This window comes from Narcine bancroftii, chromosome 5 (assembly GCF_036971445.1).
Source record: "Narcine bancroftii isolate sNarBan1 chromosome 5, sNarBan1.hap1, whole genome shotgun sequence".
Lineage (NCBI taxonomy): Eukaryota > Metazoa > Chordata > Chondrichthyes > Torpediniformes > Narcinidae > Narcine > Narcine bancroftii.
In genome coordinates, this window is record NC_091473.1 from 241,710,480 (window position 1) to 241,726,295 (window position 15,816).

Consider the following 15,816-nt stretch of genomic DNA (forward strand, 5'->3'; position numbering starts at 1 on the left):
AACTATTATTTATAAGTGCCACATCACACTTAGTCCAATTCTGGCTAGTGCAATATTACACTAGACAGTATATTCACCCCTGCCCTGTCACATGTCAAACTTTCATATCACATCTTGTATTATTCCAATCTGCCCTGACACATTTTAACTATTCTCACAAATGGTTTCTTGTGCACTCAATATTTCCACTCTTGTTTTTCACATCTTGTATTAATCTGTGCCACAGTATCTACTACAGGTATTTGCATCCACGCCCTGTTAGGCTTCCACTACATTTATACGATCACATCCAATAGACCAGTGGTTCTCAACCTTTTTATTTCCACTCACATACCACTTTAAGTATTCCCTATGCCATAGGTGCTCTGTGATTAGTAAGGGATTGTTTAAGGTGGTATGTGGGTGGAAAGAAAAAGTTTGAAAACCACTTTTTAATCGTACTTAATTGACTCGTTATGTGCACAGTTTCATAACTCCAAAGGAAATGGGTCAATGACAATTTTTCTCAAGCAAAATATTTCAGTAACAATTGGGTCTAGAGCAATGATTCTCAACCTTCCCTTCCCACTCACCTCCCACCTTAAGCTTTGCTAAAGGTGCCACAAAATTTACTGAGCCAAATTTACACATATGATCACCAATTATTCCCAAAGTATGAATTTTGGTCAAGATTTATAATAATTTATGGAAATATCCCTAATGTCTCAGTTAACTACAGACTAGTGGTTTGACTTGCAGTAATTATACAATTGCTGCCATTCACATGGTCCTTCTGATCTCTTACAGTCGGTTCAGGGAACAGGTCTCGCATTTATTGCCTTCACAGAGGCAATGACCCATTTCCCAGCTTCACCTTTCTGGTCCGTGCTTTTTTTCCTGATGCTCATTAACCTTGGACTGGGTAGCATGATGGGAACCATGGAAGGGATCATGTCGCCTATTGTTGATACATTCAAAGTTCGCAAAGAGTTTTTAACAAGTAAGTTTCTGCCATTCAATACTGTACATGCTGCAACAAAGGTCATTATTTTGATATATTCAGTTTTTGTTTATATATATATATATATATATATATATATATGTATATAGACTTTAGCTCATCAAACTGAGAAATGGCTCATCAAACACTCAAAAGCTAGTTACACGATGGGTTGGATTCAAACGTGTTAGAGAAATTGCTGTTTTGAGAAGGACTCTTCAGCTGAATTAATTAATGATTAAAGCCAAAGTCTTAGTAACATCTAAAAACAGGATGGATTGGAAAAATAAAGAGATGGGGAACACGTGAACAAAATGGATTATGGAATTAATTTACTGCTCTATGAATAATGTGCCAGTACTGGTGGGATAAAATGAAGTGTTTGGGAAATCTGTATAATCTGATTTTCTGTGAGTTTAAAACACAAAAGTGTTGGAGAAACACAGCAAATCATGCAGCATTTTTTATGTAGCCCTAAATTTTTATCATTTATACAAATGCCTGGATGAAGGTACCAAAGGAATGGTTGCAAAATTTACTGAGAACGCAAAGATAGAATACATTTTTAAAAAATTTAGAATTTAGACATACAGCCCGCCTAAAGACCCTTTCAGCCTATAAGATCGTGCTGCCCAATTACACCCAACTGACCTTCAGCCCCCCAATATGTTTTGAACAGTGAGAGGAAACCAGAGAACCAGGAGGAAACCCATGCAGACACAAGGAGAATGTAAAAGCTCCCTCCACCCACTGGCAGATTCAAACCCCAGTCGCCGGCGCTATTGCAGAATTGCGCTAACCACTGTGTAGACTGTAAATTGAGGGGAGGACACAGAGGTTATAAACTGATATATATATATATATATATATATATATAGGGTAAGGGGAGTGGGAAATGGTCTGACAAATAAATATAATGAGGGAAATATTGCCCAGTTAGCAGGAAAATTATAAAAGTAGCCCATTGTCTAAATGGTAAAGGACTATAGAATTGGAGATACAGAAGGGTCTGGGAGTCCTAATGCCTTACTACTATATCAGTATTATGAGCAATTAGTGAAGCTAATAATGTGCCATCACTTATTTGTGGGTAAATTAAATGTAAAATTAAGGGGGCAATATTTTGGATATAAAGGACATTGGTGGGATGTCATCTGGGATTTTATCTTCCTCAAAGGGCATTGAATATTTTGAAGACAAAAAGGTGGATAGATTCCTGATTAAGAAAAAGGATGAAAGGTTCTTGCAGCTAGAGTTAAGGCTACGATAATATCATTGTTGATCTCATCAAATGGTAGAACGGGGGTCAAGGGGGTCTGCACCTTATTTATTTATTTCATATCTGGACCCTTTGAAATGGGCATGTTTCTGGAGAGTTCCATGGTGGTGGACGGGGGAAGGGGGAGGAAATACCTGATTTGATTGAAGGTGGGGAGGTTGGCGGTGGAAGGAGGAGATTCATTTTCCAAAAGTGGAACAGAATGCTTAGGCTTATTGCCATTCCACTTTCTGGAGGTTCCTAATTTTAGTGTGTGTGAGAGAACTTCAGACGCAATTGAATTTCCAATCTCAATGGCTTGAAGAATTTGTGTTTCTCCCACAGTCGGCTGCACCATTCTTGCTTTCTCGGTTGGACTCCTCTTCGTCCAGCGTTCCGGAAACTACTTTGTCACAATGTTCGATGATTATTCCGCCACATTGCCCCTCACAGTTGTGGTCATTTTAGAAAATATCTCTGTGTCTTGGATTTATGGGACAAAGAAGTAAGTGTCTCGGATCCTTGGTCTCGACCTCTACTATGTCTTTCTGTTGTCAAATGTTTGACAGATGCAAATCGCCTTTCATCAGCTCAGGGTGCATTAAATAATTTCACAACCAGTGTATTATATTCAGAGGACATTTACCACTGGTTTATAAATAACAGACAGCTAATTTCTAAACAGCCAGATCCACCAAGCAGCATGGAGATGAATAGTCTTATTTCAAAGATAGAAGTTGCCTTGGTCATCTGAGAGCACTCTGTTACCCTTTAAGATATTATATTGGATTCTTTAATACCTAAATGAGAGGACACTCTGGATTTTGGTTTAGCATCTTGTGTAAAGGACAACACATTTAATGGTGTAGCTCCCTGCCTCTCTGAGCACTACCCCTTTGACAGATCTCCTCAACTATTGCCCCTCCCATTGTGCCACTCTTCCTCAGCACTGCCTTTTGCAACTGCCCCTTCATGAGTGTGGTGCGCTGTTAGACAGAACCAGACACAAATAAGGTAAAGACTGTACAACAGGCTTTAATCCACAAAGACTCCCACAGAGCCAGGCTGGCTGTAGCTGCAGTAACTCTGAGTGAGACTTCGGAGGCCGGCACAGGCTTATATCCCGGAGGGTGATTGACACCCGGTCGGGTGGGGTTTGATCCATTCAGGTCGACTGATTGACAGCCGGCCAGGTGTTGTCCTGTCCCCCTTACACTCCTGCAGGTACTGAGATTGCCCCCTGAAGTAGGCCGCTGGTACATTTCTGCAGATACAGAGGTTTCCCCCTGCAGTAGGCCGGTGGTTTACCACCACAATGAGTGTCTCTTTCCCTCACAACTGCCTCTCTGATAGAATGGCCCTTTCTCAGTGTGTCCCTTCAACAACACAGCTGTTCCACGGTACTGCCCCACCAACAGTGCAGCTCCCCTTTAGCCCTCTGAAAGTGTTGTAGTCCCTCAGTACTGTCTCCTGGAAGGTTCACCATTCCCCAGTTACTGTCCCTTCATACCATTCACATATATAATAATGTAGTACTGCACTGTTTCCATCAATTTCACCCCTAACATAATGATGTTGTGTTCCCCTACCCTTTCCGCACTCAGTTCCTTGAAGGTGAAGTAGTGGTGTTTAGCCCAATTCATTGTCAACTGCAGATGTGAAAGATCCTTGCCTCATTAACTCGATCAGAGAAAAAAAATAAGGCAAATCTAACATTCCTGTTGGAACATAGAAACATAGAAGATAGGAGCAGGAGTAGGTCATTCGACCCTTCGAACCTGCTCCGCCATTCAACGAGATCATGGCTGATCTTAAAGTTCAATACCCCGTCCCCGCCTTCTCTCCGTAACCTTTAATACCCTTATACTGAAGAAATAGATCTAATTCCCTCTTAATTAGATTTCATGAACCTGCCTCTACTGCCCTCTGTGGCAATGAATTCCACAGATTCACCACCCTCTGGGTAAAGAAATTCCTCCTCATCTCGGTCCTAAATGATTTGCCTATTATCCTCGTACCATGGCCCCGGGTTCTAGATTTTCCCGTCATTGGAAACATCCCATCTGCATCCATTCTGTCCAGTCCTGCCAGAATTTTATAGATCTCTATGAGATCCCCTCGCAATCTTCTAAACTCCAGCGAGTACAATCCCAATTTGTGCAATCTTTCCTCATAAGTCATTCCTGCCATTCCAGGTCTCAGCCTGGTGAATCGCCTCTGCACTCCCTCCATTGCAAGAACATCCTTCCTTAGATAAGGTGACCAAAACTGCACACAATACTCCAGGTGGGGTCTCACCAAGGCCCTGTACAGCTGCAGTAAGGTATCCTTGTTCCTAAACTCAATCCCTCTTGATATGAAGGCCATCATACCATTTGCCTTTTTAACCGCCTGCTGTACCTGCATGCTCGCCTTCAGAGACTGGTGTACAAGTACCCCTAGGTCTCACTGCACTTCCCCATCTCTTAATCTATTGCCATTCAAATAGTAATCTGCCCTCCGGTTTGTAATTCCAAAGTGGATAACCTCACATTTTGAAAGTTTTTGTTTCTTTTAGGAGGTTAAGGCATTGACTTAGACAGTAACCAGTTGTGGTGCACTGCGTCAATTTCAGTTTTGATTGTAGGCTACTGACTTCCCTTCACACATTGTGTGAGTGTAAAAAAAGTAAAGGAAGAAGGCTGGATCTGGGAGGTTCTCAGGGAAGGCGTGTGTGTTGGAAGTGGCATCAATTAGAATTGAGATCCAGGTTGAGACACCATTGTAGATGTCAGAGGTAGATGTGGAGAAGAAGCCTGGAATTTCTGGTTGGGGGTTCAGTTAATTGGTGGGAATCGAACGGAACAAGGTGTGTGACCAAGGTGGAGTTGGTGAATGAAGGATGGATAAGGGTAGCTCAAAGGGGAATCAGATAAAAGGAAAGCCTACCTATATTGGGTGCTCGTGTCCTGCATAGGTAGGTTCCCTTTAGGTTGTCCAGCAGAAGTCCTCACAGGTACATAGAAAGCCACCTTTTGCATGTGCAGCCTATAAAATGCAGGAGATACTAGAATCCAAATGGACATTATGAACATGGTGTCCAGACTTGGGCTGTTCATTGCTGGAGTAGACGATATTGTTGAACAAAGTGATGTGTTGACATTGATCAGAAAAGGATGGACGAAACCAGATATTGATGGCTTTGTACTTGGTTGCTGCTCTTTTCCAGATTCATGGCAGAGTTAACAGAAATGCTGGGCTTCACTCCATACAGCTATTATTACTACACTTGGAAGTACATCTCTCCTTTGGCTATGGCTATCCTGATGGTGGCCAGTATCATTCAGATGGGCATCATTCCACCAGGATACAATGCCTGGATAATGGAAGAGGTAAAAGAATATTCCTTCAGCAAGATTGTTTAAAATGGTGTAGATAAGGTGAATGCTCAAGTTCATTTTCCTAGGATAAGTGTTTCCACAACTGGGGAACATAGGTTTAAAGTGAGAGGGAAAAGATTTGAAAGGGTTTTTGGGGCAACATTTTCAGATAGTGGGTAGTGGGTATATGGACCGAGCTGCAGAGGACTGGGTACAATTGTGACATTTAAAAAACATTTAGACAGTTACTATTGAGGGTTTTAGAGGGATATTGGACACATGCAGGCAAATGTAGCTCAGATAGACAACCTGGTCAAGCCAAAGAACCTGTTTCCATGATGAATCACATTATGACTCTAATTGGCAAGTTAGGCGAGAGTAGTGATGGCCACATGAACATGTCTTGATTATTGACCTTGAATGAAAGGGAAGGAAGGACAAGAATGATCAAATTAGTAATTATAGAGAGGGCTAGTGAGTGCAGAGAGGAGTGAAAGGCATTTACGGGGTCTGAATGTTGGAAGATTTGTGTTTATGGGGGGTTGTGTCTATAACTGCCAACCTTATTGATGGTCTGTGAGTGTCGGTGAATGGTGTGTGTGTATGTCAAGAAGTGAAGGGGATCTGTGAGGTTTAGGGGGTTTATCTGAGGGGAGGGCAGCTCTGATATTGGGGGCTCTTACAGGTGAGGGGGGTATAAGGTTTCGGTGAGTGTAAGTGGAGAATGAAGTTAGGGGTCAATCAATGTAAGGAATCAGTAAGTGTTATGAACCTCTGAGTATTAGATCAGTGAGTGTTGAGGGTCTCTGAGGAAGTGTATGAAATTGTTGAATGAAGATAGTGAGCATGTCCAAGGGTTAGTGAATATTGAAGGTCTATTATTGTAGGGGAGATCAGTGAGTATAGAGGGTCTGTGAGTGTGGGTATATCATTGTAAAGGGTCAGTAAATGTAGCTGATGAGTGAATATAGTTGATCAGAGATTGTAGGTGTCCATGAGTCCAGGGTATATGTAAGAGTGGAGTCACCATCTGCCATGTAATCCTAGAGGAAGAATTCTATCTGTCTGTCTGTGCAAATGAAGTCACTTGTATGGAATTTCGTCCGTGAGCACACAAGCTGCCAGGGTCCTGGGCATGAACCAAGTTATAGAAGTAACAGAAATGGCCTATTTATCTGCTAAATACAATGGCTAACATAATCAGCTTTTATTTTTCTATATCTAGGCTACAGAGAAATACCTGATATTCCCAGGATGGGCTTTGGGAGTGACCATTACACTGATTGTAGTGGGAATTCTTCCCATTCCTATTGTCTTCATTGCCCGCCACTTTCACCTTGTATCCGATGGGTCCAATACTTTATCTGTTTCTTACAAAAGAGGTCGAATGATGAAAGAGATATCTAACCTGGATGACCATGACGAGACCAGGTTCATCCTGAGCAAGGTCCCCAGTGAGACACCTTCCCCAATGCCAACTCATCGCTCCTATAATGGGCCTGATAGCATCTCACCAATGGAAATGACTGCTGCCAATGGACGATACGGGGTTGGCTACCTATCAGCAGGCACACCTGAATCTGAACTCTAAGCTGGATTGGGAGGGGATACTCGCTCAAAATGTATTTGTAATATAACATGAAACAGGAAGCAGCGCAACGATTAATCATCAGTTGCTACTTGGGTAAACAACCCACACTACGCATGCAACTGATTGACAATGAGCTTCACTGGTATTTAACGAATTTAAATAGTATAAGCAGAATGGTCAATAATAAGCTCATCCAGTATTGCAGTGTAGGCACTGAATCTGATGCTGGACCTGCATCAGTGCAGGCATTGTGTGTAACATTTTAAACAACCTTCTTCTATATCAGCACAGGTACCAAATATACCTCCTAAATCAGCTAAAATAATACACTCACGTGTGCACACACGCATACACACCTATTTTCTCCATCAATACAAATGCCTGTTAAAGCACAAATATATCCATATTCCAACCTTATAACATTTCAGCCATTTTATGTAGTAACTTATCTATATACAGAAACGGTATCAAATTATATACGTTGACCTTGAGTCAGCAAAACCATTGTATATCTTCCACCTGGAATAGCAAAATATACATTGATTTTATTGCTGGCAATACAAATACTGCACAAATGCATCTTCTGTCACACAATGAGCACGAATGTCAGAATTTAGCACAAGCACTGTTTCTCAGCCTTGATTTAGTACAAATGCTTTAGATATTAAACCTGCATCTGCTCTCAGATATAGATGCAGGAAGACCCAGACTGTATTGAATGCAGATAGGCGAATGTACTTGTTGGATGTCATTCCAGATCTCTCATGTAACATCAATGCAGGCATTGTTCTCGGTATACACTATGTGCCAGTATTGATATTGGATGTTGTAGCCAATTCTCAGTATTGATTCTGCTTATACCAGTCATATCGATTACGGGTGTTGCATGTATCATTATGGATGCTCCAGTTCTTGCTATGTACTGAGCATGTATGTTGCTTGTATTAACTCTGTACAGTTGTTGCGTGTACTTGCTGGATGTTGGTTCAAATGTTACATGTGCTAGCTGTGTATCAATACCAATGGTGCATGCACTAGACATGTTAGTGTAGATATTCCATTGACTAGCCATATCTATATTTTGCTGTTGCATGCAATTGGTGTGTGTCAGTTCAACTGTTGCATGTACTAACTATGTATCAATACTAATAGTGCATGCAATAGACGTGTGAATGTAGATTTTGCATTGTCTAGCCATGTCTTTTTTTTGCTGTTGTTGCATGTCTACAAGTACAAAGGTGGCAAGAACTTTCTGTTTGTTCGAATGATGCATGGATTGGACATGTGTTAGTACAGATGTTGCATATATTAGCCATGATTTTTTTCTATTGATTGTGCAGGTGTTTTGTGCCAGAGCAGATATTACATATATGACCCACATTAGTGAAGGTTGTGTGCTCTGTCTCCATTTGGAGGCTGCATGCAAGTGCTCACTGTGTACGGACATTGCATTTATTAGACATGTGATAGCTCACATGTTGCATGAGTAGTGAGCCACTACAGATATTGCATGAATTAGTTGCAAAGTCTGTACAAATGTTGAATGTCCCAGCAATATATCAATGTAGGTGTTGACAATACTACAGATTTCAATACAGATGTTGCATGTACGTTTGTCAGCAGAGATGTTAAATACTCTTGCCAATTCTGTACAGCTGTTGCATGCACTCAACATCCAACAACAGATGAGAAAGCGCTATCAAGGTATCAGTACAGATAATGCAAGACCTACTAATAATATTTTCTGTGCATTAGTACGTGGAATTTCCAGGCACCAGCTGTGATGCCAATACAAATGTAGCACAGCTCTCACCTGTCAATACAGATGAATTAATTGTCATCAGTTCAGAGCTCAGTACAGCTCCTGGCCGTGTATCTGTCAGCATTGACAGACGGTGAGCACAGATGTCACACAACTTGGTGCCTGAACAAAGATGTTAAATATATTTTGAGTTTCTGTTTGTTTCCATATACTAATACACAGGCTATATTAATGGACCCATTGATTATCAAGATCTAGAGTTTGTACGAAACCAGGGCCAGCACATTATGGATTAGTATATCCATGCACAAGTGATAGAGCATTTAAGGGAAAGATTCTCCCATCAGGTGAATTAACTTCCACATATTAGGTCTCATTAATTATAGTTCTGCAGGCGGACTCTCAACCGAGCACAAATGATAGAAATATGTTGGTACATTGAATGGACAACTATAAGAGCAGGTCTCTGAAAATAGGTAGGACAAGTAACACTTTGTACATGTTCCATATTCCATAAATATTACTATATTCTGAATATGACATTTTAATCCTTAGTTCATATTCACTGAGATAAGGTCCTGACAATCAAGGCCTCAAATTAGGGCAAATAACCTCATAATGTAATTCAAGATGTCACCGAGCCATAAGGAGACCAACTCTCAGTGCTATAGGTAGAAACGAGGCTGGCTGTTTCATGGTTCTGTTGCTTCACTGATAGTTGGGATGCTCACTGTTCCAGAATACTGTTTCATTTTTTTTTAAAGGAAGTGCGAAGCCAGAATCAGGATCAATGATCATGAAGCCATTGGAAATTCACTGCCCTTATCTAGATCTAAGCCAACTTGTGATGGTTATCCCACAGCAACTACATTTTGAAATCAGATCAATTGAAATGGGCAGTAAATGTGGTCACATTAGTGGTGGCAGAGAAATTAATAAATACACCTCCAGCTCTGGCTTCTTCCACCGAAAGCAGGACGTAAACTTATTATCAGCCTCTGTCCTTGTTGTGCTATTCCCATGCCTCAGCCCTGCCCAGCAGGGGTTCACTCTGTCTGTTTCTACTTGCCAATTTTTTGTCTATCAGTCCAACCCTCATTTACTGCGTCCACTCTCTATCCTTAATCCCTCCACCCTCCTCACCACTCGCATTATCTACGGCTATTCTTCCCTTGATTCGCCTCATTACGAGTTCCACACCTTTCCTCCCTCCAACCACCCTCCATCCTAACTTGCACATTCTCTCCAGTTTATAACCCCCACTCATTCCGATCATCCTCCCTCCACTCATACTCCCATACATCCTTCTCTCCTTCTGCTGTTTCTTTGTATACACAATGCACTTTTGCTCTTTACCACGTGGCAATATTCTCCTTGCAATCTAATGGGAGCAATTCACATAGCAAAAACTGACACCACATCTCCAGGGAGGAAAAGAAATCAGCAGTGTGAGCTTTCCAAATTGCTGTTCAGTGATTCTGGTAATGCCCTCCAAAATCAAGTTACATGCAGTTATTCCAACTCTAGACTGACAGATGTTGAGAAGCATACCAAAACAATATTAGGGTCTCCAGGAATGCAAAGATATGTTAGGAAAATGAAATTCTTTCAGATGCAAATTTATGAGGAAATTTAAATAACGTTCATTGGAACAAGGTCAATATCCAAACAGATACACCTGAGCCGAGATCTCTCACACCAATAACACTGAACATCAAAAAATTGGCTTCCTGAACACTTTTGGGTGTTTTTTATGGATTTTATCTGCTGATCACGAAAATTGCCTTAAAATTTTCCTATCATGTATCATTTTTACATATAATTTTTTTGTGATTTCCTGTCATATTTTAAATCCGCTGCCATATTGCCCATAAAGCAAGCTGTTTTAGTCACTCCAAGCATGCCTGGGCAAGCACTCAGTGCAGGTGCGATGGAAATGTTGTCTTAGGCCTGGGCATGCTTAGGATAGATCCATCAGACTGTGAAAGTAGCTCACATATACAGATGGTGTGCATTACATTGATTACGGATTGAACACATGTTGATGCACATGTTCCTCAGGCAATAGCATAGTGAGTATACTTAACAATAGCATTTATTGACCAGAAAAATTCCTTTCAGCAGAAATGTCTCAAAATATCACAAAAACTGTGATACAAATGTTACATTTGTGCCAAGTATGCACTTAAGGTTCAAAGATACCACATGACTGCACTTATTAAGAAAGCCTATGAGCTCTAATTCGGTTATAAAATTGGTGACCTAGACAAACCCTCGGCTCCTCATATTTGTTGTGCAACTTTTGCAATCACAACCTGAGAGCTTGGCCCAGAATCATTTTGCGATTAGACATGTTACATTCAATAAAAGCTCATTTAAAGTTTTTCCAACTTCCTACATAATGCAGCAAATCTGAAATTATCGGTGTTTAGGTTGAAGTTGTCTACCATAATCCCCAAATTCTTTTCAGGAAGCAAACCTTCTGGGGGAAAAAGAAATGTTGTCCAGTGTAATCCAACAACCTTGGGTCTTTGGTAGTGCTGGACTGAGCAGGTTTTCTGGACTATTGGATGTTACTTTTAGTGTGACAACATTCTTTTATTTCACTCTTTTTCACGTATTCCACAGTTGTACAGTCAATTTTTCCATGACTCCAGTGAATTAAAAAAGAAATGGAAAACTGAGCTCCAATGTTTAAAGAGAGGTTTAAATGATTCAGCCTTCAATGCTGCTCTAGCCAAACATCTCACCTACACTCCTACGACACATACTAGTTTTATGGGTACACAACTCTGTGGATAGTCGGTCTGGATAATGAGGATTAGGTGCATTAATGAATGAGCCAGAGGATGAGTGAGCCATCAGCATTTCCGAACTATTGGATTATCGGAATTTTATAGTAAAATGTCTAATTGCATTTCAGTGCTTCCTTTTGAATCCAGACAAGCAAGTCCAGGAGAAATTAATTTCCAGGGTTGGTCAAGGTCACGCAAAGAACAACCAACATTCCCCTCACATTTTCACAAATCTGAGTGCTATTTAGCAAACAAAGCAGTTGCTGAAGGCAGCTAGTCTCAGTTTCACTAACCAATCAGTGTTGGTTTGTAAAGTGCAGTATTAAAGCTTGCAAATATCAACACCAAAATGGCAGCAAGTAGCTGTCTCTGAAGATTAATCGTTGCACTCTGTATAGTGTTCAGAAATTAATGTGTACTTCGTTTAAACACGAGTAGTAAACAGTCCTATGTGTGTTATTGGTACTTTAGGTAAAGTAGTGTGAGCTCATGTTGTTAGGGAGGGGATAATTCTAGACTTTCACTGGAGCCCAATTAATGTATAGCACATGATGGTAAGCACAATGGGAACATATTTTTCCCATTTCTCTAGATATAATGTTGTGATATCCTGACGTTTCAGAGGTAATATAGACCAGCTTTCAAGTGTTGATCTCATTTCAAGTTGTACAATCAGATGGATCAGATATAATTGTCCATTGCACTTTATTATTCCTAGAGGTGCAGCAATTAATTGGATTATGAAATTATGTAGAACAGGATTCTCTTCAGTTCATCACACCTGCGTTGACTGTTTGAATGAGCTATCTGTTCGCTTTGTTCCCCTGATCCGTCAATTTTGGCGTGCAGATTTCATTTCTTCAGTTATTTTAACGGTTTCCTTTTGAAAGTTGCAATTGAATCTCATTTCAGACTGATATAATTTTATATTGGTATCCATTAAAATAAGAAATTCTGGTGGAAAATTATTTGCATTAGTCATTTGCAATATTACCACCACAGAGAAGCTCTAGGATCTAAATACTCCACTGCTTATGTGGTACTGGCGCCATCTACAGTTGGTAGTTGGTGCTGCATGCAAGGAACAGTACACAGCTAGTTAATAAGGTTGTGGTTACAGCTCCCAACTATCATATTAACTGGCTGTTAACAGACAAGAAAATTAATTTATCCTTTGAGTTCTAGTTTTAGGAATGAACTCCTGAATTTCCTCTTTGCACACAATAAACCTAGAATAACTGACTGTGGATTCCGCTGTCACTTCCTCCTTGTGTATTTCTCACACAGGGAATTGTCATTGTACATAGGTGCTGGAGAGTGGCTGGTAATTAATGATAAATGATATGATTAGCCACTCTTATTCAAGTTTGTCATGTCCAAGAGGAAATCAAACCTGACTTTTCTAGGAATTATACTTTAAACCAATGAAAATCAGTCTTGATTTCTCAAACTGAGGCCTAAGCCTATTTGGGCCAATGCAGTGATACCTCTAAACTCAATGTTCTGTAAAATTATAGGAATGTGCTGTGTTAACCCCCTGACTTCCTTATGAGAGTGATTTGCAGAATAAACTCGATATAAGTTACCCAACATCTCATCCAAACCAGCACCCGGAGTAAACAATGTACAGGAGAGAATGGCTCTTTTCCAGTGTTCTTCTGTGGGATATGAGATGACAAGCCCAACCATGGTGCAGTTCAGCATAGGTGCTAAGGCTGTGAAAGCAGCTCTAGAAAGAGCTTGAGTTTCATTAAAGTGTTTGAAATATAAATACACTTGCAAATGTTCAACAGAAGAGCAACTAATGCTGACAAGAAAAAAAATCATTCCAGGATTTTCTCATCTTGTTTGACCCACTAATTCCAGCTGGCTAATCAAGAGCATAGGATCAGTGACATGTGATCTACACTGACCAACTGACCACACATGAAATAACGAGTGATTAACTCACATAGTGACCAATGGTAAGCACGATTTACACATTCATGGTAAAATAGTGGCTGGTGAGTTGAACCGATTTAGGAACCAGTTATAACTATAGTTGTGACAACCAATTATTTACAATAGGATTTAGATATAGTCACCGAGCATCACTGATTTTCCTCTATTTACAAGTGCTGATCTGACAGGTAAAGCAGCAAAAATGTGAGTAGTTGGTTCTTCCAGCTCTCCAGCACGATTTACATCTCAGGGGCTTCACTGCTCCGGCTACTGATATGGCACAGGGACAAAGAAGTTTGGTCACTTTCAATGCACTGGCATCAAGGTCCTGCAACCGTCTGTCCACATTTGCGCACACCTTGAGCTGTGAACCATCACCTCGTACGCTCTAATTTTGCCTTTATGTTCCTGCCGCCATATCACAGGATCACATATAGGAGCAGAAGTAGACCCATTGGCCTATAGAGTCTGCTCTGCCACTCTAACCATGTGCTGATCCATCCACCCACTTTGCCCCACTCCCCGGCTTTCTTCCCCGTGACCCTTGATGCCCTGACTAATCAAGTACCTGTCAATCTCTGCCTTAAATACATCCAATGACCTCACTTCCACAGATGCTCGTGGCAACAAGTTCCACAGACTCATGATCCTCTGACTAAAGAAATGTTTCCACATTTCTGTTTTAAAATGGCACTGTTTCATCTTGAAATTATGCTCACGTCCTATCTTGGGAAACATCCTTGCCACATTTACTCTGTCCAATTCTTGCAGCATTCAAACTGTCTCTATGAGACCCCCATCTCCATCCTTCTGTAATCCAACGAGTACAATCCAAGAGCTGGCAATCGTTCCTCTTATACCAACCCTTTCATTCCTGGTATTGAGAATGGACTGTGTCTATGTAAACCAGTAATGCAATAATGACATTGTCCAGCCAGGGATGATTCTATAGCAACTTCAATGTAAATCAAGTTGTAAAATTTTATTGTATGAAAAGTAAAAAAAGGTTTTGCAGATATGATAGCTTTAATATTTATGGATAAAAGCCAGGCAAGAAATAAAGGCAAATAAAATTTGTTTCCTAATATCTGCACTAAATGCATAACTTATGCTGAAATCCACATACAATTCAGTTTCAATTTGAATGCAATTTTGCAAATGGAGTTTAACACATTATATATTTACCAAACACAACAAATTTCCTGTGAGGGGTAATTGAGGAGAAGCACAAAGCAGGAAATGGAAATTGTTTTACAGCATATTTATCTACCGACTCACTCCCTAATAGTCACTCAGGGTCATAATGAGTAAGCCAAAACAAAAAGAAACATAGGAACTGCCATCAACAACAGGGTTAATTTTCTCTGCCTTTAAGTCCGTCTTTGGAGAAGAATATTTTCGCTGGGTGCCTGATTATTGCTGAAGCCCTGTAATTGCTGCACCTCTGGCCTCTGTTGGTAGAATATTGGCCAATTTAATATTTGTGTGACTTAGAGAATGTAGTAATAGTCTAAAGATATTTATATGGTACATTGAACCTGTATATGTCTGTGTATATTATGTTAAATTATGAAAATTCCTGAAGTTTTACTGAATATTTTCTTGCTATTGTTGGTTAGTAATGCTGTATATATTCACTGTATATTTAATAATTATCATATGGGAACATGCACAGCTTTCTTGTATTTGTTTGAAGGAATTCTTGGCTTTTCATGGAGAGCTTGTTCATCATTCTTTTAGTTTACTACTTCACTTTGTTTTCAGTGCCAAACAATGTCCTATAGGTGGGAGTTGTTCTGGAAGACTCTGGAACAGAGGTCAAGATATTAAACTAATCAATAGACTGGGCCAGGGCATGGATTCATATAATCGTAGACATTTACACCACAGACATGACATCTTACAATGAGTTATTCAGCCATGTCTCAGTTCACACATTCGTGATCTGCAGCCTAGAGAAATGGAACTGAGGAGCACATCCAGCTATGTTTTTTTTTAAGTGGTCATCATTTTTCTCTCTTCATAACCCTTGAAGCTAAAATATACTGCTCTGCTTCTGTGGTTTGTAATTGTGTCTGTCAAGTAATTGTGGAAAGTGATCACTTTCTGGATGTCACCAGTGATGGATGAA

At 40.3% G+C, this 15,816-nt stretch overlaps 1 protein-coding gene across 4 annotated transcripts in view; it reads left to right on the forward strand.

Moving 5' to 3' along the window:
- The window catches only part of slc6a17 (solute carrier family 6 member 17), a 56,141-nt gene extending 41,371 nt beyond the window's left edge, over positions 1 to 14,770 (forward strand). For all 4 annotated transcript variants that reach the window (XM_069941817.1, XM_069941816.1, XM_069941818.1 and 1 more), the window contains 4 exons: positions 787 to 979; positions 2,583 to 2,742; positions 5,446 to 5,608; positions 6,822 to 14,770. In XM_069941817.1, the coding sequence (XP_069797918.1) occupies positions 787 to 979; positions 2,583 to 2,742; positions 5,446 to 5,608; positions 6,822 to 7,187 (882 nt within the window). In that variant the 3' untranslated portion in view covers positions 7,188 to 14,770. The remainder of the gene's footprint in view (positions 1 to 786; positions 980 to 2,582; positions 2,743 to 5,445; positions 5,609 to 6,821) is intronic.
- Positions 14,771 to 15,816: the final 1,046 nt, after the last annotated feature.